This window comes from Castor canadensis, chromosome 17 (assembly GCF_047511655.1).
Source record: "Castor canadensis chromosome 17, mCasCan1.hap1v2, whole genome shotgun sequence".
NCBI lineage: Eukaryota > Metazoa > Chordata > Mammalia > Rodentia > Castoridae > Castor > Castor canadensis.
The window spans coordinates 17598135-17620628 of NC_133402.1; the positions used below are offsets into that span (position 1 = coordinate 17598135).

Genomic DNA, 22494 nt, shown 5'->3' on the forward strand with positions numbered 1-22494 from the left:
CAGTGGTCTCATCTAAAGTTTCTGATTTATAGATGCTCAGTACTTTGGGGAGAAAAATATAAGCCTCAGTCAAGTAGAAGAAAGTGTGGGTTAGAATGAATAGATTTTCACCTCCCCCTAGTTGGTGCCTTGCGTGTTTTTTTGGGGGGTGGTGTGTGTGAGAAGGGAGATGGTAGGTAACTAGGCTGGAGATGGGCAGGATTTGTGGTACTTCCTGCCTGTGTGTCAGTCTGTCTTGCAGACAGAATAGGGAAGAACCACCTGCCCTTTTGGTTAACACGAACCTTTAATGGCATATAGAAACTGAGTTCAATTGTGTGGACTTGCAGTTTTGTTCAGATAGAAGTGCTCAGCCCTCTAGTTTCATGTGGTTCTGACTAGTAGTTTAAGACACATAGTACTTCCTTTTTGTTTTCCTTTCTAGGCACTACACTTTGCTAGACAAATTTGGGCAAGTTCTGAGGGGAGTGGTCAGGATGGCAGGGATTGTTGGGAGGGTAACGGAAAGTGGAAGGGGCCCAGGACTTAGTTTTTTTAATGCATTCTAACTTTGTTGTAAAAATAGTAAATTGCATGATAGCACAGCCCTGTCATTTTGTAGGGGTGACTCTTTCACCCAGGGGGATTTTATTTTGAAGTAGCCATGTGCCAGGGCAGCAGGTTTGGAGTCAAGATGAGAGCGCCAGGTCTGCTCTAGAAATAGGACCATGCTGGGCATGTTACTGACTGGGCCTTCTTTGGTACACTTCCTTGTATATAAAATTGGTGGTGTCAATGCCTTACCAGCTTCAAGAGGCATCAGATTGTGCTCCTCTGTGTTAGCACATCCCAGGCCGTCTGTCCCTCCCCCGGCACCAGGAGCACATGTGGGTATAGCTTTAGGTGGAGGCTGTACCCAGTGTCCCTGCTTGGTAGCAGGAAGCTATGAGTGGGTTGATTGGTTTTGCCCTGGGCAGCTTGAGTGGAACTGCTGTTTATGTGAACTACAGTGTGTTCTTCCTGTGAACAACAGTCTGTGGTGTTGTGTTCCAGGACACAGGCTGAATATCACCGCGGAGAATGACTGCCGGCGCTTGCACTGCTCCCTGCGAGACTTGAGCTCCCTGCTGCAGGCTGTGGGCCGCTTAGCTGAGTACTTCATTGGGGACGTGTTTGCTGCGCGGTTCAGTGATGCCCTCACTGTGGTGGAGAGGTAGGTGGGCACAGTGCAGCCTGATCCCCTTCAGAGCTGACTCCTACCTTCTCACAGGAGGTGCGCTGTGAGTGCCAGCTCTGCCCAGACAAGCAAGTGTGGAGCAGTGAACTGTTAGCCTCTCTGAACTTTGATGCCACATCTGTAAAATGGAGAGGAAATCATTTCTTGTAGGTTTACTGTAAGTAAGGCACTTAGAACGTGCCTAGCACTGAAACAAACACAGCTGTTACTCGCTGCATATGTATAGGTAGAAAATCAGTTCTGGACTCAGAAAGAGCCAGGTGAGGTTGGTGTGTATAGTCTTCCCATAGGATTAAACGACATTAAGATAAGGGACAGTATATCTGAGCAGGATGCCAGCTGCCATGAGTGTGGAGGGCTGTCAGTGGTTTGTCTTATCCTCCAGGCCTGGTCTAAGAGTGGTTCCAACCTTTTACCACTTAGCTCCTTTTCTTCCTGCTATCCCTTGTGTCCCTTGTGTGAAATGCAGGTGTATCTGTTCGTTGTACCCAGTCCTCCCTGACAGTCTGCACACTAAAAGTCAGATGTAAGCAATGGGGAATTTGGACCATTTCAAGGTAACTAGAGGGTTGATGAGATCAAAGCTGGGTAGGCGTGGGTCAGTCCAAAGGCCCTGAGCCCTGATGCTTTCATTGGTTCAGTAGCCTCCTCACTGGTAACACATGTGGAAACAGCCCCAACAGACTGAATTATATCCATAACCCGATTTTTCTCAGGCTGCTACATCTTGGCTTAAAAACAGAAATAACTCAGAATTTATTTATTTATTTATTTATTTATTTATTTTTTTGGTGACTTAAAGTTTATTTTTAAAAAAGGTGGTTATTTTTGCAATGGCATGGTTATAGGACTATATGAAGAAGTAACATATCTCTTTTTCCTTAACCATGCTTTCTTTTTTTTTTTTCTTTTTTAACTTTCTACACAAAGGTAAAAGTTTTGTTAATCTCATAGTTAATGATATAAAACAGGTCAGCAAATTCCAAAGATATTAAATATTTTATTAGGTTTTGCAGGCCACATATGGTCTGTAGTGTACTTATACTTTTATAACCTTTTAAAAATATAAAAACCATTTTTAGTTTGTACCATACAAAATAAACTGGGCCAAATTTGGCCTGCAGGTTGTTGCTTACTGACTCCTGGTATAAATACCCACTTTCAATAACTCAGAATTTTAAGTCCCTGAAAAGCCAAGCTACTATTAAAAATAAAAGTGGCATACAGTAGTGGGAAGTTTTCAAAAGTGGCTATACCCTTTTTTGAGAGACCAGTATTGCCATTTTCCTGTTGAGTAAATTGTGGCTCATTGGTAGTAAGTACCTTGTGCAGTTCATTTGCTTCATGAGAGGGAGTCCAGATGTTTCCTGAGTCCAAATGTGAGCTCTTGCTCTAAACTATAGCACTTCTGCTTCCAGAGTTGTCTGTTTTCTTGGACCTGTGCTACATCCATTTGCACTGATGTTTAGCAGGGTTAGGATATGCCTTCCTGCTTTAACTTTATGGATAAGATGTCCATTTTGTTATTTTACTTTGTTAAGTGATATAGACATGCCTGTCAGTCATTTTGACTTTATGGTGAGATCACATTGAGAGCTCCTCCTGAGTTGTTAGGTTTTTAAGCTCAGTACTGAGCAATACTTGCTGCTTTGTCTGCATTTATAGACTAGAGTGTGCCTACATCACCTGACTAGACTAGCCAGTGTGATTAGTGTGTTTTAACTTAACTTAAACTTAACTTAAAGGTCACATTAAATAAACCTAGTGTTCAAATTGCTAAGCACAGGCTTCTTATTTTTGAGAGGGACTGGGGTTTGAACTCAGGGCCTCATGCTTCTAAGCAGGTGCTCTGCCACTTTGAGTCCATTTTGGTCTGGTTATTTTGGATTTGGAGGTTTCGAGAACTATTTGCCCAAAGCTGGCCTCAAACCATGATCCTCCCAAGTAGCTAGGATGACAGGCGTGACTGTCGGTGCCTAGCTAAGCACAGGCCTGTTAAAAGACATTTAGAAGTCCATTTTTAGTGTGGAGCATGGTGTCATTGTATTTGCTTACTAAGAGTTACTATTTGACTCCAGAACATCCTAGAACTTCAAATTAAGAACTTGGCTCTCTACCCTCACTTTTTTTTTTTTTTTTGTGGTACTGAGTATTGAACTCAGGGCCCTGTGAGTGCTAGGCAAGCACGCTGCCCTGCCTTCCCTCTCTTGACTCACTAAAAGTACCCTAAGTACCCTTTCTAACTGCTTTCCAACCCCGAATAGTTTATGGTTTTCTATTTGGAATCAAGTCTTGCTTTCTTTCCTTTCCAGAGAGGAACATTTTCCAGAGTGTGGGCCTTCATGCATCAGTCCTGGGTGCTTTTCAGAGCTGGTGTTTTCCAGAGTCTGCCCGTGGGCTGGGACCAGGGTTGCATGGTAGCAGATTCCCAGTTGATAGGTGTACTCCCAGCTTTCCATGCACAGTAGCCCAGAGAATCCAGCCACAGCCTGTGATGCATTTAGAGCTCCTTTGTGTGCAGTAAGCCTTGAGCAACCAGTGGGCCCACCTTGCTTCTGAGAGAATCATCCTGGGGCTGTGCCATGCCTTAGCTCATTCAACAGGCACTTGCTTCTCCTATCTCTCTACTTCAGTGTTTTACCATAAACATCTCCAACCTTCACAACAGTGAAGGGAATATCCATTATGTATATATACATGCATATATGTATGCATGCATGTGGCTACCACCTGGGTTCTACAATGTGTATTTTTCTGTATTTTCTTTACTATCTATCAGTCTGTCTGAAACATTTCCTTTAGAAAATTTGAAAGTGATTTTAAGCTAAAAGCCATGTTGGTTTTTTTTTTTTTTAATCTTTAGACCAAATTTATTTAGCTACCATACTATAGTTTATTTTATTTATTTACTTTTTTATTTTATTCTTATATGCATACAATGTTTGGGTCATTTCTCCCCTCTTCCCCCTGTCCCCTCCTTCTCTCCCCCTACCCCTTTGCTACCAGGCAGAAACTATTTTGCCCTTATCTCTAATTTTGTTGTAGAGAGAGTATAAGCAATAATAGGAAGGACCAAGGGTTTTTGCTAGTTGAGATAAGGATAGCTATACAGGGAGTTTACTTGCATTGCTTTCCTGTACGTATGTGTTACATTCTAAATTAATTCTTCTTGAACTAACCTTTTCTCTAGTTCCTGGTCCCTTTCTCCTATTGGCCTCTGTTGCTTTAAAGTTTCAGCATTAGTTCTTTTGCATTGAGGACATCAAATGCTATCTTGTTTTTTTTTTTTGAATTTCTTGCCTATCCTCATACCTCCCTTGTGTGCTCTTGCCTCATCATGTGATCAAAGTCCAGTCCCCTTGTTGTGTTTGCCCTTGATCTAAAGTCCCCATATGAGGGAGAACATACAATTTTTGGTCTTCTGAGCCAGGCTAACCTTGCTCCGGTTGCTATTCTCCAGTTCCATCCATTTACTTGCACATGATAAGATTTCATTCTTCTTCATGGCTGAGTAGTATTCCATTGTTGTGTATAAATACCACATTTTCTTAATCCATTCATGATAGTGGGGCATCTTGGCTGTTTCCATAACTTGGCTATTGTGAATAGTGCTGCAATAGACATGGGTGTGCAAGTGCCTTTGGAGTAACCTGTGTGTCGCATTCCTTTGGGTATATCCCCAGGAGTGGTATTGCTGGATCATATGGCAGATCTATGTTTAGATATTTAAGAAACCTCCAAATTTTTTTCCAGAGTGGCTGTACTAGTTTGCATTCCCACCAGCAGTGTATAAGGGTTCCTTTTTCCCCCACATCCTCACCAACACCTGTTGTTGGTGGTGTTTCTAATGATGGCTATTCTAACAGGAGTGAGGTGGAATCTTAGTGTGGTTTTAATTTGCATTTCCTTAATGGCTAGAGATGGTGAGCATTTTTTCATGCGTTTTTTTGGCCATTTGAATTTCTTCTTTTGAGAAAGTTCTGTTTAGTTCACTTGCCCATTTCTTTATTGGTTTATTAATTTTGGGAGAATTTAGTTTTTTAAGTTCCCTATATATTCTGGTTATCAGTCCTTTGTCTGATGTGTAGCTGGTAAATATTTTCTCCCACTCTATGGGTGTTCTCTTCCGTTTAGAGACCATTTCTTTTGATGAGCAGAAGCTTTTTAGTTTTATGAAGTCCCATTTATTTATGCTATCTCTTAGTTGCTGTGCTGCTGGGGTTTCGTTGAGAAAGTTCTTACCTACACCTACTAACTCCAGAGTATTTCCTACTCTTTCCTGTATCAACTTCAGAGTTTGGGGTCTGATATTAAGGTCCTTGATCCATTTTGAGTTAATCTTGGTATAGGGTGATATACATGGATCTAGTTTCAGTTTTTTGCAGACTGCTAACCAGTTTTCCCAGCAGTTTTTGTTGAAGAGGCTGCTATTTCTCCATCGTATATTTTTAGCTCCTTTGTCAAAGACAAGTTGGTTATAGTTGTGTGGCTTCATATCTGGGTCCTCTATTCTGTTCCACTGGTCTTCATGTCTGTTTTTGTGCCAGTACCATGCTGTTTTTATTGTTAATGCTTTGTAATATAGTTTGAAGTCAGGTATTGTGATACCTCCAGCATTGTTCTTTTGACTGAATATAGCATTGGCTATTCGTGGCCTCTTGTGGATCTAGTTTCAATTTTTTGCAGACTGCTAACCAGTTTTCCCAGCAGTTTTTGTTGAAGAGGCTGTCTTTTCTCCATCGTATATTTTTAGCGCCTTTGTCAAAAATAAGTTGGTGCCAGGTTGGTTTTAACAATACAGATTTTATGGAAGGTTTCTGTCAGTCTGTTTACATATACTCTTAGAAGAGTATGTCTGCCTGTTTTTTGTTTTGTTTTGTTTTTTGAGATAGGGTCTCTGTAGCTAAGGCTGTCCTTGAAGTCATGCTCCTCTGCCTCAGCCTCCTGAGTACTGAGATTGCAGGTGTGCTTTTTAAAAATATTGTTTATTCTCACTTATAGAGGCATTCTATAGGTGTCAGTGTGGTGGATGTTTATATTGTTTTTAGACTTCTTGACAATGTAATTAATGCTTTAGTAAGTGTCCTTGTATATAACCTTCATATACATCTCAGATTATTTCCTTGGGATAAAATTGAAGGTCTAATGTTGATTCTGTTTTGTATGAAAAAGTCAGTCCTTTTCTTTGTTGGTACCTTGTCAGTTTGTTCATTTTATTCCTCACACTGAAGGTTCTTTCTCATCTTCTTTGCCAACAGGTTGGTTAAAGTCACTTTGTATGGATCTCAGATAAAACTGTACAACATTGAAACAGCTGTGCCATCGGTGTTGAAACCTGACCTCATTGATGTGTAAGTAGGGTTTGGTTTCTGCGCCTTCTCAGGCAAGACCTTGTGCTCCACCTCCAAATGGTTTGGTGGAAGGAAAGGAACAGTAGCAGTTGCCATCAGTAGGGGTGAAGTCCTTAAACTTGGAACCCAGAAAGAAGAAGATTGTTGGCTTGTATGTCTGGGGCAGGGGGTGCTGGAGTGAGTGGAGTTTCTTGGGCACTGGGTGCCTGAGGAGAAGGAGATTCTGTAGAGTGGGCATTGCAGGAGGCACATGCTGTGGAAGCCATGCAGTTAGGGAGTGCACTCTGGTGAGAAAAGAGTTTGTATGTCCTTTGGGACCTTAAACATCACTCACTGAAACTGAAGATGTGTGGAGAAAGCACTGATGACATGCTTCAGGGGTGGGATGTGGGGCTTCTCCGTGGTAAGCATCAGGAACCATCTTACATGACCTGGAGGTAACATCAGAGCCCACAGGTGGAGGCCTAGTCCCCAAAACTGTCCTTTCCTCAGTGCCTTTCCCATGCTGGTTGCAGACCCCAGAATGTTTTTCCTATGCTCTGGCCTGCAGCTCTAAGTGGGAATTCCCACAACCACCTCCTCAGGTTTCCTTAGTTTGCTAGAGTGTATCACAGAACTTGGGGAGACACTGGTTTGTTATAAAGGACACCAATGAACACCAGGGGAGGAGCTGGCCAAGGCAAGAAGATGCGGGAGGGGCCTCCCTCCACATGTGTGGTTGTCCACAAGCTCTCTGGCCTTCCCAGCCTCCTTAGGTTTTTATGGATGCCTTTGTATGAAGACACTATTGACTGATTAAATCACCAGGGGATCTTTAGTCCTCTTCTGCCCCGGAGATTAGAGATGGGGCTGAAAACTTCAACTTCTGAGCACATAGCTGGTTCCTCTGATAGCTAGGCCCCCATTCCTGGCTATCTAGGGACTTTGCAAAAAATCATTCTTAATGTAATTCTCAGCTGTGTTTGGAAGGACTTGTTATAAATAGCAGAAGACTACCTCTCGGTGCCATGAAGTTGTTGCAGGAAGTGAGGCTGAAAGGGAAAATATTTTAAAATAAAAATTGCCCTATTGCTGTAGTCATTTAGGACATAACAAGGGTTGAGGGAACAGTGGACAAAAGCAAAACGTGTCATACTATCTCAACATGGCAGAGAACGGTATGGGGTATATGCTCCTTCAGAAATGATGATTTTGGTAGGATGGTATAAGGCTCAGGTATTTGCACATTAAATATTTAAGACCCTTAGGTTATTTATTTGGCAGTCCTGAGGTTTGAACTCAGGACTTTACACTTGCAAAGCAGGTGCTCTACCACTTGAGCCACACCTCCATTTTCCTCTGGTTATTTTGGAGATGGGTTCCCACAAACTATTTGCTTGGGTTGGCCTCAGTGGTGATCCTCCTGGTCTCAGCCTTTCAGGTAGCCAGGTTTATAGTCAGTGGCACCTGGCTAGGAGGGTGGTTTTAAAGACAGAAGGGACTGAAGAAGGCAGAAACAAAAGGCGAGTGCTCATTTCAAAGTTACTTTCCCTGTAAAACAACAACAGAGAGACAGCCAATAGAAAAGTAACTGATTGGCTAACATCAGGTTACTTCAGGTTTCTTTTTTTGTGTAGGGGTTAGGGCAGAGGGAACGTCAGTATTATGATACTCGGAACTACCCTGTTTGGTTGATTTGACTGTTCTTTCTCAATCCTGAATTCTAGGATCATAAGATAAACAGTACAGGTTAGTTCGAGTGTAGTGATGTGAAACTTCAGTTAGAGTGATTCATTCCATTGTGAGTTTTAGATGGGACTCTTGGGGCCCAGTGTACAAGCTTAATCCAAAACAGTGGCCTCTTGTGATTTTTATTGAACACAGGTTTTATTGGGATACAACCATGCCCATTCATTTACAGTGACTGTGTTTACACATTAGCTGCAGAGTCATTAGTTGTGACAGGGAGAATGGTGTGCAAAGCCTAAAATAGATACACTGTGATTTTTTACAAAAAGTCTGTTCTAGAGTATTCTTGAGCTGCAAATTAAATAAATGATAGAAAAGAATCTTTTATTTACTATGGTTTTTAAACTTTTTCTTTTCTTAAAACATTGCTTTCCTTTTTGAGAACTGCAGAATGATGTTGTGAGGCATCTGTGAAAAAGATGAGTTTGCTCATGAACCTGACAATGTGCATGCAATTTCAGAAAGTTCCAGAGCCCCTCTTATCTTTGGGGAACTCCTAAGTGTGCTAGACTGGACTGAAACCCTAGATTTCAAAGGCTAACTTTGATGTTTCATTTGTTGACTTTTGCATAGCTGTGACCAAAATACTTGAGAAAGTAACTTAGAGGAGGAAATATTTATTTGGGCTTATGGTTTTCAAAGGGCTCAGTTCATGGTCTGTTGACCTCATGTGCTTGGGCAGAACATCACAGAGGCAGGAGCTGGTGTGGGGAGGATGGAGGAGCTATTCCCCTCATGGCCGACAGGAAGCAGCAGGAGAGGAAGAGACTGGGGTCAGGTGTGATCTTCAAAGGCAAGCACCCAGTGATCTACTTCCTCCAGGTTAGCCCCACCTCCTGAAGTTTCCATTTTCCCAAATTGCACCACTAGCGGGGACCAAGTGTTCAGCACATGAACCTGTGGAGGGTATTTCATATCCAAACCATGACAGTGTTCTTCCTCCTTAAATAAAGGATAAAGGATTAATGGATTCTTAATATAAAATACCTGCCTGCTTACTATGAATTTCAAATGCCCACTCTCCAGATTTTCTTTCTTTAGGGTACTTAGTACCTTTTCCTATTCAAATTCTCATTTTGAAAAAGTTCAAACCTATAGAATATGGGAAAAACCATAGAATAAATGCCCTCATACCTCTATCCTGGAGTCATCAGGCCATCTTTCTTACTGTTTCTTATTTTTGCTTTCTATACACATGCACATTTACAATTTTTTTTTTTTGTCTGAACCACTTGGACATAAACTGCAGACATGTCATTTCACCCATTAATTATGTAGCATGAATCTATTATGAATAAGGTCATTCTTCTATGTAACTGTACCATTGTCAGCACTCAAAAGGTTTAATGGATGCAGTAATGTAATCTAATATGTAGTCTGTATTCAAATGTCCACAATTGTCCCTGGAACATCAAATGTATATTTGGATTCGAGGCTTACCTAATCATAAACCACACATTAAATTTCTCCTGTAGTGTAGAGCAGTCCCCCAGTCACGCATGCATGTGCTCCTGTATGTGTGAGAGAGACTTGTGGAGAAGCAGACATCTTTCCTCTTGTACCACAGCAGAAGGCTCTTAGTGTGAATTTGCCCTGTAATTGTTGGTGCTTTTGGTTAGAAAGTGGTATCTACCTGGTCCCAGAAGCAGTGACACTCCAGTAACAGTGCAGCCCTTCAGACCCCCAGGACTGGGTTTCTAAAATAGTTTTTTGGGGGAGGAGGACATGGAGCAATCTTGGGGGGTTGAATTCAGGGCCTTGTGCTTGCCAGGCAGCTGCTCTACCATTTGAGCCACACCCCTATCCCTTATTACTTTAGGTATTTTTCAAATGGGGTATTGCATCTATACCCTGGCTGGCTTAGACTATTGTCATCCCTTTTATGCTTCCTGCATAGCTGGGCACATTACTGCACCCGGGTTTTATTGACAGAAATAGGGGTCTCATGAACTTTTTGCCCAGACTGGCCTCAAATTGTGATCTGCCTAATTTCTGCCTACTGAGTAGCTAGGATTACTGGCATGAAGCGTTGTCTCGGTTCTAAAATACTTTTTCCACTAAAAGAAATCAGAGCTCCTTGAAGAAATGCTGTAAGGCCTTGGCAGGAGATCTTGGAGAATGTGAGGTAGTGGTTCATGAATGGCAGGAGCATGTGAGAAAGACACAATGGACTGGCTTGAAAGGGTTTTTCCTAGTTGAAAGTTTGATCATCAAGAAAAAATAAGGAGAATAATGGATTATACTACATTGAATAAAACAAGTCTTGCATTTGTATTGATAAAACCAAAAAAGATGAGGGGAAGGAAAGTTCTTTTGACAGACGACTGCCAGCAAATGAATAGAAAAGGAAAGACAGAAAAATCAACAGTTTGCAACCAGCAATGTGATAATTTACTCAAGGCCCCCAGTGATGCCCCAGCCATGGACAGCAGTATGTTTATATTATCTCAAAGTGTCACCACACAGATTTCTATCATTATTACAGAAAGGGGAGAGATGACATTTAGGTATATTACAGGGTCTGGTGTTTAGAAGCTCTTAGACAACAATGTTACTTGGTAAGATTCAGTGTTTCTCATCTTGATGAATTGTGATCTCTGTTGACATATGTTTTATTACACGTGCAATGCAGTACCCCCTTTGCAGAGACCAAGTGCAGTGTTTGCTTCCTTAGTTCTGCTCTAGCCAGAGAGATGATGTGAGGGAAGCCTAACTTCTCGTGTCAGTGCTATCGTACAAATTTATAATACCTTGTACCTGTTTCCATCTTGGTTTGTAGCTTTGGATGTTAAACTTTTACTAGTTCTAAAGTCAACATAATTATCACTTGAATTTTGATAATTCTGTTTTTATAACTTACCATCTTCTCAGGTGAACTCATGTGTTTCAGGAAGGATTAGATCTGATAGACATTTATTCACTTCAGTCTGTGTTCAAGAAGGCCATGTGCATATGATGAGTATTTTAGTTTTTAGGTCCTGTGTGAGTAAGTCAGTAATTTCCATACTGTCTCTGTGTCCCAGAACAGCACAGGGGATGAAAATAAGTTTCACACTAATCTGTGTTCTCCTGACCCTTGTGGATCACATCTTCCTTCCTTTTCGCAGGCACGCCCAGTCGCTGGCTGCTCTCCAGGCCTACTCCCACTGGCTAGCACAGTACTGCAGTGAAGCCCATCGGCAGAACACGCAGCAGTTTGTGACACTCGTCTCTACCACCATGGATGCAATTACGCCCCTGATCAGCACCAAGGTCTTAAGACCTTTTATCTAACTCTTGTCTGTCCTTCTGTCCCTATACCTGCTTTTACACTAAGACCACAGTATCACACAGCATTAGAACCACAAGTCTTACCACTGTAACACAACTGTGTTATTTCATGTTCCTTTTCAGTTATAGACCACATGCATTCAAATAAAACTTTGTTTTAGTTCTCTAAGTCCCACATGAATACATGCTCATTGTGAACAAGTAAAACATTGTTCAAGTTTACTCACTAAAAAGTATTGCTGCTCTTTAATCCCTTCCCAGGGTGAGCACTGCCAGTAGTCAGTTGCATGTTCTTGTAGACTTTTTTCCTGTGACTTTACATACATAAATGAAAATTTGTAGCTAGCTGGAGATGTTGCTTTGGTTTCTTCTGTATATGTAGAACAGCTTCAGTTTTTCTTCAAGTGGCCCAGTGCTGTTCTTTTATGGGGATGTATTAGGGTTTTCCTGTTGATAGAAGCATGCTACATCTCTGTGTGTTTCTGTTTACATGCCAGTGGACCTTAGACCATGGATTCCCAGAGTAGAATTGCTGAGTAAAGCCCATATTCATGTCAAGTCTGCCAGATTCTATTAAGCTGTTTTCCAAGAAGTTTGTCAATTTATGTGACCAGACCATATAGATATTTGCTTCATTTACTTTCTTTTTCTGTAGTTGTAATCATATACAGTGTTTTGTACCACCTTTGTCAATGTATTGTTTTTAATAAGAATAGTATCTTGTTTTCCATAAATTTATGTTGTTTATAGTTAGGATTTGTAAGAGTTACAATGTCCCCTAAGGTATGTGCTCCATAATTTGTCTACCTGTTGTCAGACTTTCAGGCTGCTTCCATTAAAAGAGTGATTACTAGTAATTTTGGGATGCTTGTATTCATGACTGCAGCTTTATCCTTCTAGGTAATTACCTTAGAATAAGTGGAGCCTATGGCATTAAAGATAGGAATACTTTATGTTCTGGGAAATTACACTGATATTTCTTTCCTAAATTATTCTGTGCATCCTGACTCTTGGTGTGCTGTTTCTACCACACATGAAAGTTTTCTTGCGGCTGGGGGTGGGTCTCAGCAGTAGAGCACGTGCTTAATACACAGGAGCTCTGAATTCAATCTAATCTTCCTCCCCCCAAAAAGGTTTGCTCTTAAAAATTTGGAAGTTATCATACACACTTTGTTAGGCGTGTTGAGCTGAAAGAAGTAGGAGAGATTGGTGTGATGGAAGCACAGAAAGGACAGGCAGGGGAGATGTTGGCTTGTTTAGAGCCAGAGGAAGTGAGATGAAGAGTCTGTAATGTGGGGATTCTTGCCGGGGTTGCATGTACTGCAGCAGCTAGTGGAGAGCCACGTAGGTTCTGAGCCAAGATGTGACTGATGTCAAAGGTGTCATGGCTGTGGAGAAGGAATGGGGAGTGGAAGTGGCTGGAGGGCAGGAGCTGTAGATGTGGCAAAGAAGACAGGAGCCTTGCAGCCATGAGCCAAATTGAGCTTGTGGTGCCCCGGCACGGTGTCTAATGCCAGCCACATGGGGGTATAGTTAGCCAGCATGTTCTCTTCATCTCCAGGTCCAGGACAAGTTGTTGCTATCTGCATGCCACTTACTGGTCTCACTTGCCACCACCGTGCGGCCCGTTTTTCTGATCAGCATCCCTGCAGTCCAGAAGGTATTCAATAGGATCACTGATGCCTCTGCCCAGCGACTTGTTGATAAGGTAAGAGCCCTGGCATCCTGGCAAGCCCAGAGTCGGGTGGCTCGGGCCAGGGAAGCGGAGGCAGAAGAGGCTGCTTTGTGTTTGCACTGAGTCTGTAGGCATGCCAGCTAAGTAAACTGCTTATGGGGTAGTATCAGCATAGTCTTATGGCACTCACTGAAGTTCAGAATGCTGATACAACCTCAGTGCTCCCCACACATAGAGAAGTTGGGCTGCTTTGAAAACTGGTAATTTGACTGTTCAACGAGGGTCCTTGATGATGAAGTGTCCTGCAGCCCTGATTTGAGAGGCTTCTCAGGATGTCAAAGGCAGCAGCCAAGGGCCACAGCAGATTCTCTGTCTGCAGTGGGGCTTTGCCTCTGTAATGCTGCAGGCACAAATTAGAGGGAAGTCTGAGCACCAGTGAAGGCCTCTGGAGGCTGAGCCTGGCTATGCCAGACCATGCTCCAGGGTTACTTCTATGTCTCCTTAGAAATGGGTCATCTCAGAGGTAGACTATGGGCCCTGTCCAGGCTGTAGGAAAGGAGCCTGGGTCCTGAGTTCAAGGTATATGGCTTTCAGTTGCCCTTTGACTCTTTACGATGCCTTCTGGTCTCCTCTAGGCTCAGGTGCTGGTGTGCCGTGCGCTCTCGAACATCTTGCTGCTGCCATGGCCAAACCTCCCCGAGAGTGAGCAGCAGTGGCCTGTGCGTTCCATCAGCCACGCCAGCCTCATCTCGGCCCTTTCCCGGGACTACCGTGGCCTGAAGCCCAATGCTGTTGCTCCACAGAGAAAGATGGCCCTGGATGACAGTGAGTAGCTCTTGGACAGGGACAACCCAGGGATTTAGCTAGGCAGACATTGCTCTTCCTTGTGGTAGTGAAATTTGCACCTAAGCTCATGAGGTGAATTTAGTTGTCCATATCAAATTGCTACTGAGTGGAAATTTCAGGTGCTGGAGTAGAATCCTACTTACCTATGGAATTCAGTTAACACATCAGCTGGATGTATTTCCTGAATGCAGGCTGCCTTTCTGTTAGGTAAAGCGTAAGAAATACTGGACACCTAAGGGAAATGTCCATGGAAGATGCTCGAGTCATCTGTTTCAGATTTTGGGTAGGCAAACAGAGCAGTCCCTTCTTCTCTGGGATATTGAAGACAAGTCTTGTCTTCTGAGGTGTTCTAACCTTTTTCCAGATACAGAGACTTGAGAAGAGTATCTTCTCAGTGGCACTTGAAGTTTGTTTCAATTTGATAGGGAGAAAAATTGAATCAGGAGAAGGCTAGTTCAAGGATAAGATACTAGATTTCTCTGAAAAATCTCCCGGAAATATCAAATATTGTAGAAATGTTTTTAAAATAGCCTATTTTCACAATAAGGAAATAATGAAACATTAGATGGTATCATTTATAGAATGTCAGCAGAAGAGCTTTGTGAATGTTGTAGGAAGTCAAATACTCAGCATTCTTTTAAAAAACATAATCAGAAGATTAACAAGTGCTCTCTGTACAAAAATTTTAAAATAGAATATTTTAAACAAGAAAAAGGGAACTCCTAAATCACTGATTTTAGTATTTTGGAAAGTAAGCATTTTAACTACACTTTGTCATTTTCCTTTTTATACTGTAAGCATTTTGATAGTTACATAGAAGAGAACAGCTAATGTGTTGAGGGCATATTGTGTACTGGTCTTAGTGATTTTATGTCCATCCTCAAACTGCTGGCTTTTCCAACATCTACCTTCAAAGTCTGTGTTTGCTGGACCCTGGTTCTAAGAATTTTTCAAAAATTCAGTAATTCATTTAGTCTTGACATTAGCTTTATGAGTTAAGGAATGTTAATTATCCTGATTTTACCCATGAAGAACTGAGGTATGAACCAGGCACTGGTAACTCACACCTGTGAGCCTACTATTTGGATGGCTGAGATTGGGAGGATCACAGTTTGAGGCCAGCCCAGGTAAATAGTTAGTGAGGTCCCATTTCCAAAATAACCAGAGTGGACTGGAAGTATGTCTCAAGTGGTAGAGTGCCTGCTTTGCAATTGCAAAGCACGGAGGTATTGGAAGCTTAAGTAACTTGCCCGTGGATTATATATAGCTCTTAGGGAATCATGCTTTATAAGGTTTAACAGACACAGTAGTTATATCGGTCAGCATGGGCAAGGTGGTGCTCAGTGGTAACAAAACAACCCCAGCAGCTTAATGGCTTAATGCAGGGGGAAAAATTAAGTCTTGTTCATGCTGTTTGTCAACCCTGGTCACAGGAGCAGATGCGTGTACCATTTAAGGCGCTAGGTTGGTGAGCTCTGTCTCAGTGTGCACTCACACTGGGGAGAGCATGTGGTGAACTGAGGAGAAGGTGGTTAAGCTCTTGCCTGGCAGTGATGCGTGCCACGTTTGCTCATATTTCACTGGCGAGAGCCGGCTGCGTGTCCATGACCTAACCTCAGAGTGGGTGGAGTGTGTGAGGCTACCATGTGCTGGAAATATTTGCCAAGTTGCATTTCTGGTTTCTCCAGTGAATATAAGTAAAAGCATGGCTAGTGGTTTCTGAGGTTACCGGGCAGGCACTGGGCAGGGAGCTCAGTATGTGTTACTCGTGAGGTCCTCTCTAACCCTTTGAGCCTCTCCTGTCCTCATTCCACAGTGGTGAAGGAAAGCTTTCCTTTTCCTCTCACAGCTTTATACTTTGAAAAATGTCAAACCTAGAGTAGTTGAAAGAATAAGAAAATGAACAACTGCTGTCTTTCCCCAGGTTCACCAGTAGTTAATGTTTTGCTGCATTTGTGCTGAAGTTCTTCCCCCAACACACACTTTTGAAAAAATCCCAGACATTTAAAGTAAGTTGCACACATTGACATTTCATACCTGAATACTAAAGAACATGGTATTCTACATAACCAAAATGCCATGAGCACAACCAAGGTGTTAAACATTGTTAGAACAGTATCAGTTTAACATTTAGGTCACATTAAAGATTTCCCCAGGCTGGAGGTGTGGCTCAGGCAGTAGAGCACCTAACAAGTGTGAAGCCCAGAATTTAAACCCCAGTACTGCTAACAAAACAAAACAAAACAAAACCCTTCTGATTAAAGATTTCCTTGGTTGTCACCAAAATGTCTTTTTTTTGCTTTTTAAAATCTCAGGCCAATGCATTATGTCCAGTTGTGACATCTCTAATCTTCAATTCAGAAGGCATCCCCCTTTTTGTGTCTCTTGACATTGGCATTCTTGAAGAGCCCAGATGTGTTTTCTTGCAGAACACTCCTTGATTTTATTCTGTCTCATTGTTCCCTAGCAAGTTTGGTGCAGTAATGTGTACTGCTTGTTACATCATTTCTGCTGGTCTTGCTTTTGAGGCAGTGTGGCCAGTCTATTCCTTGGAAAGGCACCTTTCCTCCAAGGGTAGAAGTTACTCAGGACCTAGAGAGTGGTGGGGTCAGGAGTCTGGGTCTGAATGCCTCCACATCTAGAGCTCCGTACTGCTTTACCTCGTTGCCTCTTTCTTGAAAACATGTATTTTAGTGGTATTGTTACTTTGATTTTTGTTTTTTTATTTTTAGACAAGAGTCTTACTTTGTGGTCCAGGGAAGCCTTGAACTAGAGATCCTTCTGCCTCCACCTCCTGAGTGCTGAGGTCAGCTTTGTTGGTTTTATAATACTCTGTCCCTGTGGAAGTTGCACAGTTTACTAACCCATTCTCCTACTCTATATCCTTTAAAGTTTTGTAGATACCTCAGTCCTTTGTCTTAATTTCTGTTAAGTGTACAAAGTTAGATTTTGGTCTATGGACTCTTGTTGAGTTTTCCCTTTAAACTACTTCTCCAGGGCCTTCTGTACTCTTGGGAAAATGTCTGCCTTGTATGGGTTCCTATCTTGGTAAAAGTCTGTGTGCTTATAGTAGGTTTTTTGGTGTTTTGGTTTTTTTTTTTTTTCTGTACTGTGGTTTGAACTCAGGACTTTGGGCTTGCTAGGCAGACACTGTACTGCTTGAGCCATGCCTCTAGCCTTTTGCTCTGATTATGTTGAAGATAAGGTCTTGCTTTTTGTCCAGACTATCCAGGACCGCAGTCTTCCTATTTTACACTTTCTGCCTTAGGTAGGATGGTAGGCACACACCACTGTGCCCAGCTATTGGTTGAGATGGGGGTTTTGTAAACTTTTTGCCCTAACTGACCTTGAACTGTGATCATCCTGATTTCGACCTCCCAAGTAGTTAAGATTGCAGGCATGAGCCACTGGTGTCTGCACTCACCTTCCAGCATTCCTGTGACCAGGGCTGTTAGGAGCCAGTGTTTTGTTCCATCCTCAGTCCTGTGGGTGAAGTGATGTTACTGACCCGCATTTTCCAGTGAGCAAACCAGAACTCAGCAGCGAGAAGAGTCAGAGCTCAGAGCTAGTCATGTGCAGCTCCTGAGTGCGTCTTCTTTCTGCCACTCCATCTGCGGAAGCACCTTTAGCCCTTTCACAGCTAGTGAGCTGCAGGGTTCAGAGCAGTCCAGAGCACACTGCCAGGTGGATGATGGCTGAGCCATGGGGTCTCTCCTTGTGCTGGGGAACAGCAGCAGCTGTCTGCCCTGGACTTTCTGTGCCAGGTGCTCTGCTGGGATTGTTTTGAGCCTTGCCTCTAATCCTCACAGCAAGCCTGCAAAGGCGGCACTGTTGACCATCCCCAAGGTATTCACCAGGGTCTTACTCAAGGCATCTAGAGTGGGGAATTTTTGTTTTGTTTTGTTTTGTGGTACTGGGGCTTAAACTTGGCCTCATGCTTACTAGGCAGGTTCTCTACCACTTGAGCCACTCTGCCAGCCGTGAACTCCCCTCCCCCTTTTTCTTTTTGTGCTGGGTATTTTCAAGATGGGGTCTCATGGACTATTTGCCTATGCTGGCTTTGAACTGAGATCCTCCTGATCTCCTTTTCCTGAGTAGCTAGGATTACAGGTGCAAGCCATAGGTGCCTGGCTCTGGCAAGCTGTTGACCATCTGCAGTTCATGTCCAGACCTCTGTGCCCCTCCTGTGTTGACTGACAACTACCTCTGTTTTCCCTGCATACTACATGGAGTTGTACTGTGAAGTCACATATTAGCATACTGTTAGAATGAGATGTCTTTTCAGTAATGCATATATACATTAATGATACATGTATTATCAGGGCACAGGCCTGGGAGGCCAGTGGGTTGGTCAGATAATTTATTCTTGACCAACTTATTACCCTGCATGGCATGGTTCATGTGGATTAGCAGCTGGGGTGGAAAAAGTTTGAGCTGCATGTTCCATGCTTACCTGCTGATGCTTCTTTTCTCACTGTCTAGCCACAATCTAATGGGGTACACTTCTTTTTTTCCTTCTGTATGGGCCTGGGTGGGTAAGGCGAAATAGCCAAAATCATTCAGGCAAGCAACTGGAGTCTGGTAGTAAAAAGGAAGAGAAGGAGAGAAAGAGGGAAATGTTTTAACTCTCTCAAGAGAGAGTATGTTCTTTTAGTAAGACTCTGTTTGTGTTGTTCTTACTGACCCATTTGCAAATTTCTTCCCCTTCCCTGGTGTTCCCTCTTACTGTACTTTATTCTCAGACAGTGTATAACCTGTAGCTTAATCTTGATTTGCAGCCAAAGTGATCATCCACCAGACACTTAGTGTCTTGGAAGATATTGTGGAGAACATCTCTGGAGAGTCCACCAAGTCCCGACAGATCTGCTACCAGTCACTGCAGGAATCTGTTCAGGTCTCCCTGGCCCTCTTTCCGGCTTTCATCCATCAGTCAGGTAGGAGCTAACCCAAGGGCCTCATGAGTGAGGGGTGCTACCAAAAGCCACATGCCTGCTTAGATCTGCAGGGCATGCTGGGTCAGCCAGTGCAGGCCTGTACTTACTCAGCAGAGGGAAGCAGCACTGAAGGCATAGGGCAGGACTGCTTGTAGGCGGCACCTGATGTGGTGCTGCCTGTCTAGTCTTCCTTTTGAAGTCCTTGCCTTCCCCCAGGAGGGAACATGAGTGGATGAGAGAGTAGTTAGTGGGCAGTGTATGAGAGAGGCAAGAGGCTTTGTTCAGATCATGTTGCTTACTCATGTGGCAAGGTGAGTAAGGCTGAGATCATTCCCCTCACCCGCTGTCACTGATAGAGGTGCTCCAGCTCAGTACTCCTGAACACATTTACAGTACACTTGTCATATTATGAGAGAAGTACGAGGGCCTCTTACTCAGCATATTCGTTGTTTATCTTGTGCAAGCAAATTGTGTGATGAGAACCAGAATGTACCATGTGAGATGATTGCTGAGATCTGTAAGTAAAACCACACTAACTGGAACAGTGTTTCTATAGTCGGTCCACATAATGGACCAGGGCCACACGTCCCAAGTACACCCTCATTATCCACTTTCAGCCACTTAAGCCCAGTCGATTGCAGACACCCAGTCACAGACAGAAGTAGCTAAGGTGCTCGGGTGTTGACCCAGTTGAGTATTTTCATCTGTGTGAGCACAAAATGGTCCTGCAGTAAAAGCTGACCGTGGCTGAATGCTGGGTAATGAGCGAGGCTTTGAGACCTCCGGTTCCTGATGCAAGGTGTCAGGCAGTGTTTCCCTGAACTGGAGCTGTTGGTCAGCAGATCCTTAAGCATTTTCCACTTCCCGTCATTGGCTGTGAGGATACTGGGGAAATGTCTTCCATCAGAAGCGTTAGAGAGATGACAGTGCAGACAGCAAGGCTTCAGTTGTGCTCAGCGCACGCTTTGACTACTTGCTCTGCCCTTTCACTCAGATGTGACTGACGAGATGCTGAGCTTCTTCCTCACTCTATTCCGAGGCCTTAGAGTCCAGATGGGTGTGTCTTTCACTGAGCAGACCATACAGACATTCCTCAGTATGTTCACCAGGTAACCACATGCCCGTTGCCCAGGCTCTGCAGAGTCAGGTGGGAAGCTGTGCGGGGGCCGGCTACAGATCCTGGGGCTTTTTGCCCCTCTTCTTCAATCACCACAAGTGTTGGTTGTCATGCTAGTCCCTCAAAGAAGCAGGTCTTGCTTTACTGTGTGGTTTTCTCTTGTCTGCAGAGAACAGTTGGCTGAGAGCATCCTCCATGAAGGCAGCACTGGTTGCCGGGTGGTAGAGAAGTTCCTGAAGATCCTCCAGGTGGTGGTACAGGAGCCTGGCCAGGTGTTCAAGCCCTTCCTCCCCAGCATCATTGCCCTGTGCATGGAGCAGGTGTACCCCATCATTGCTGAGGTAGGTGGGGCCAAGGCATTAGTCTCCCAGCCCCCCCTTTCTAAAATAGTATTTGGTGGATTTTATTATACTGTCTTTATATGTGTACATGTAATATACTTCGAACCTCTTCCGTTCCTCATACTCTCTCATCTGCTATCCCTCCTACTGATACCAACCCCAGTCCACTTTTTACACTCACTGCATGTGCTGTAATGTCTGTTCATGAGTTATTTTAGTACTCCTATAAAATAGGTTTTGTTCTGTTTTGTTTCCAAAAAAGAATGTCTTTAACTTGGTAGTCTTGTTAAGTTGGTCAAGTAAATTAGAACTACTCTGGTGTCAGCATAGCAGGTTAGTTTAGGTAGTCAGTTTCCTGTAGCAAGCAGTTTATAATGTGATGTGACTATCTGGTTTTCTATAGCTGAACACTGTGACAAATGTACTTTCCTCCAAGGTCTCAGGGATGCAGGGCAGGTCTTGAAACCATTCAGAAAAACCTTTCCTTGTCATAGGAAAGGGCTGCATCCTTTGAAAACAGGCACTCAGCATGGTAAGATCCAGGATAAATGCAGCGGTAACTGGGGCTTATGCTAATAGTTAGGGAAGTAAAAGCTAAGCTTAACTGTCTGACCAAAACTCAAGCAGGTGCTTGGCCTCTTGAGACTCTGTGCACCCTCTACAGCTTCCTGCTGTGGAAGCATGCCTCAGGTGCCAATTTAATTTTAATCAAAGCTGGATTAAAACTCTCTCTGGATTAAAGGTCTCTTGAGTTCTACAGATACACTTGGAATAATGTGACTTGCATGTCCGTAATGACTTGGAGATTTTGGTTAAGTGAGATATGCGTGCTGCACCAGAATCCTGACTGCCATAGACGAGAAGAGAGGCCTAGACGGTAGTTAACCTAGCCTGTGGCTTCCACGGCAAGGCTCTCTTCAGCGGTTCTTTCTGTGCTTCCTAGGTGCTTACCTCGCCTTGTCTGTGGAGAGCACAGCTGCTTCTGAGGCACCTTGGCTTTAGAATTTGCTTGAGGCCAGCAGGTCAGCTGCGGTAGCATTTTATTCTGGAAAGAGCAGCATACTAGGAAGACAGGGCAGATCAAGTGAGCTGCTTTCTGAAGAGAAAGTCCGGATTCTTGTTACTTCTTTATGTTACAGCCAGTGGACAAAGCCAAGTGCTTCTGTCAGAAAAAAGGCCCCTTGGTAATGACCTGTGCACCTTGCTCAGGTGCAGGCCTATCTCTGCTGAAGTGCTCCTTTGTGAACTGCCCACTCCACAGGGCTTGATGCCCTCTGGACCAGAAGTGTGCTGTCACCAGATGTCTCAGGCTTCTGTGTTGCACTGGGCCTAGGCTGTGAGTGGTCCTCCGAACTACAAGAAGGGAAGGTGTGAGCATCCAGGTGAGGCACACACCTATGATTCCAGCACTCAGGAGGTGGAGGCAGGAGAATTGAGTTCAAGGCCAGCTTGGGTAAAGTTACCAAGATCAAAAAAAAAAAAAAAAAGCTAAGGGCTTGGCTTGCTAGGCAAGCTTGAGGCCCTGGATTCAAACAACACACACACACAAAGAAGAAGGTCAAGGTCAATTGTGTGTGTCTCCTCAGCGCCCTTCCCCTGATGTGAAGGCTGAGCTGTTTGAGCTCCTCTTCCGGACACTTCATCACAACTGGCGGTACTTCTTCAAGTCCACAGTCTTGGCCAGTGTGCAGAGGAGTGTGGCAGAGGATCAAATGGAGAATGAGCCCCAGTTCAGTGCCATCATGCAGGTGAGGCTTCAGCGTGACCGAAAACAGACAGGTCTTTCTTGGTGCTGCCTGGTCCCGTGGCCTAACATTCCTTGAGTTCTTCTCTGGCATACAGTCTACATCTCCAACCCAGCTCTCACAGTCCTACAGGCATGGGTCTGAAGCCAGCTTTGCCTGTTAATACCTGCCAAGTAAATTAGTGTCTTGGGCCTCATTGCCTGTTTCAGGGGATTGTTGTGAGGTAAGTGAAGCAGCATTGAGTACATGGTGAGGGAGAGGGGAAGGGGTG

At 43.7% G+C, this 22494-nt stretch overlaps 1 protein-coding gene across 3 annotated transcripts in view; it reads left to right on the forward strand.

Annotated features, from left to right (window-relative positions):
* Positions 1 to 22494, forward strand: part of Xpo6 (exportin 6) — a 105762-nt gene that overhangs the window by 77920 nt on the left and 5348 nt on the right. For all 3 annotated transcript variants that reach the window (XM_020159483.2, XM_074059408.1, XM_074059409.1), the window contains 9 exons: positions 1033 to 1192; positions 6475 to 6567; positions 11403 to 11547; positions 13127 to 13273; positions 13876 to 14065; positions 18865 to 19020; positions 20015 to 20129; positions 20307 to 20478; positions 22065 to 22226. In XM_020159483.2, the coding sequence (XP_020015072.2) occupies positions 1033 to 1192; positions 6475 to 6567; positions 11403 to 11547; positions 13127 to 13273; positions 13876 to 14065; positions 18865 to 19020; positions 20015 to 20129; positions 20307 to 20478; positions 22065 to 22226 (1340 nt within the window). The remainder of the gene's footprint in view (positions 1 to 1032; positions 1193 to 6474; positions 6568 to 11402; positions 11548 to 13126; positions 13274 to 13875; positions 14066 to 18864; positions 19021 to 20014; positions 20130 to 20306; positions 20479 to 22064; positions 22227 to 22494) is intronic.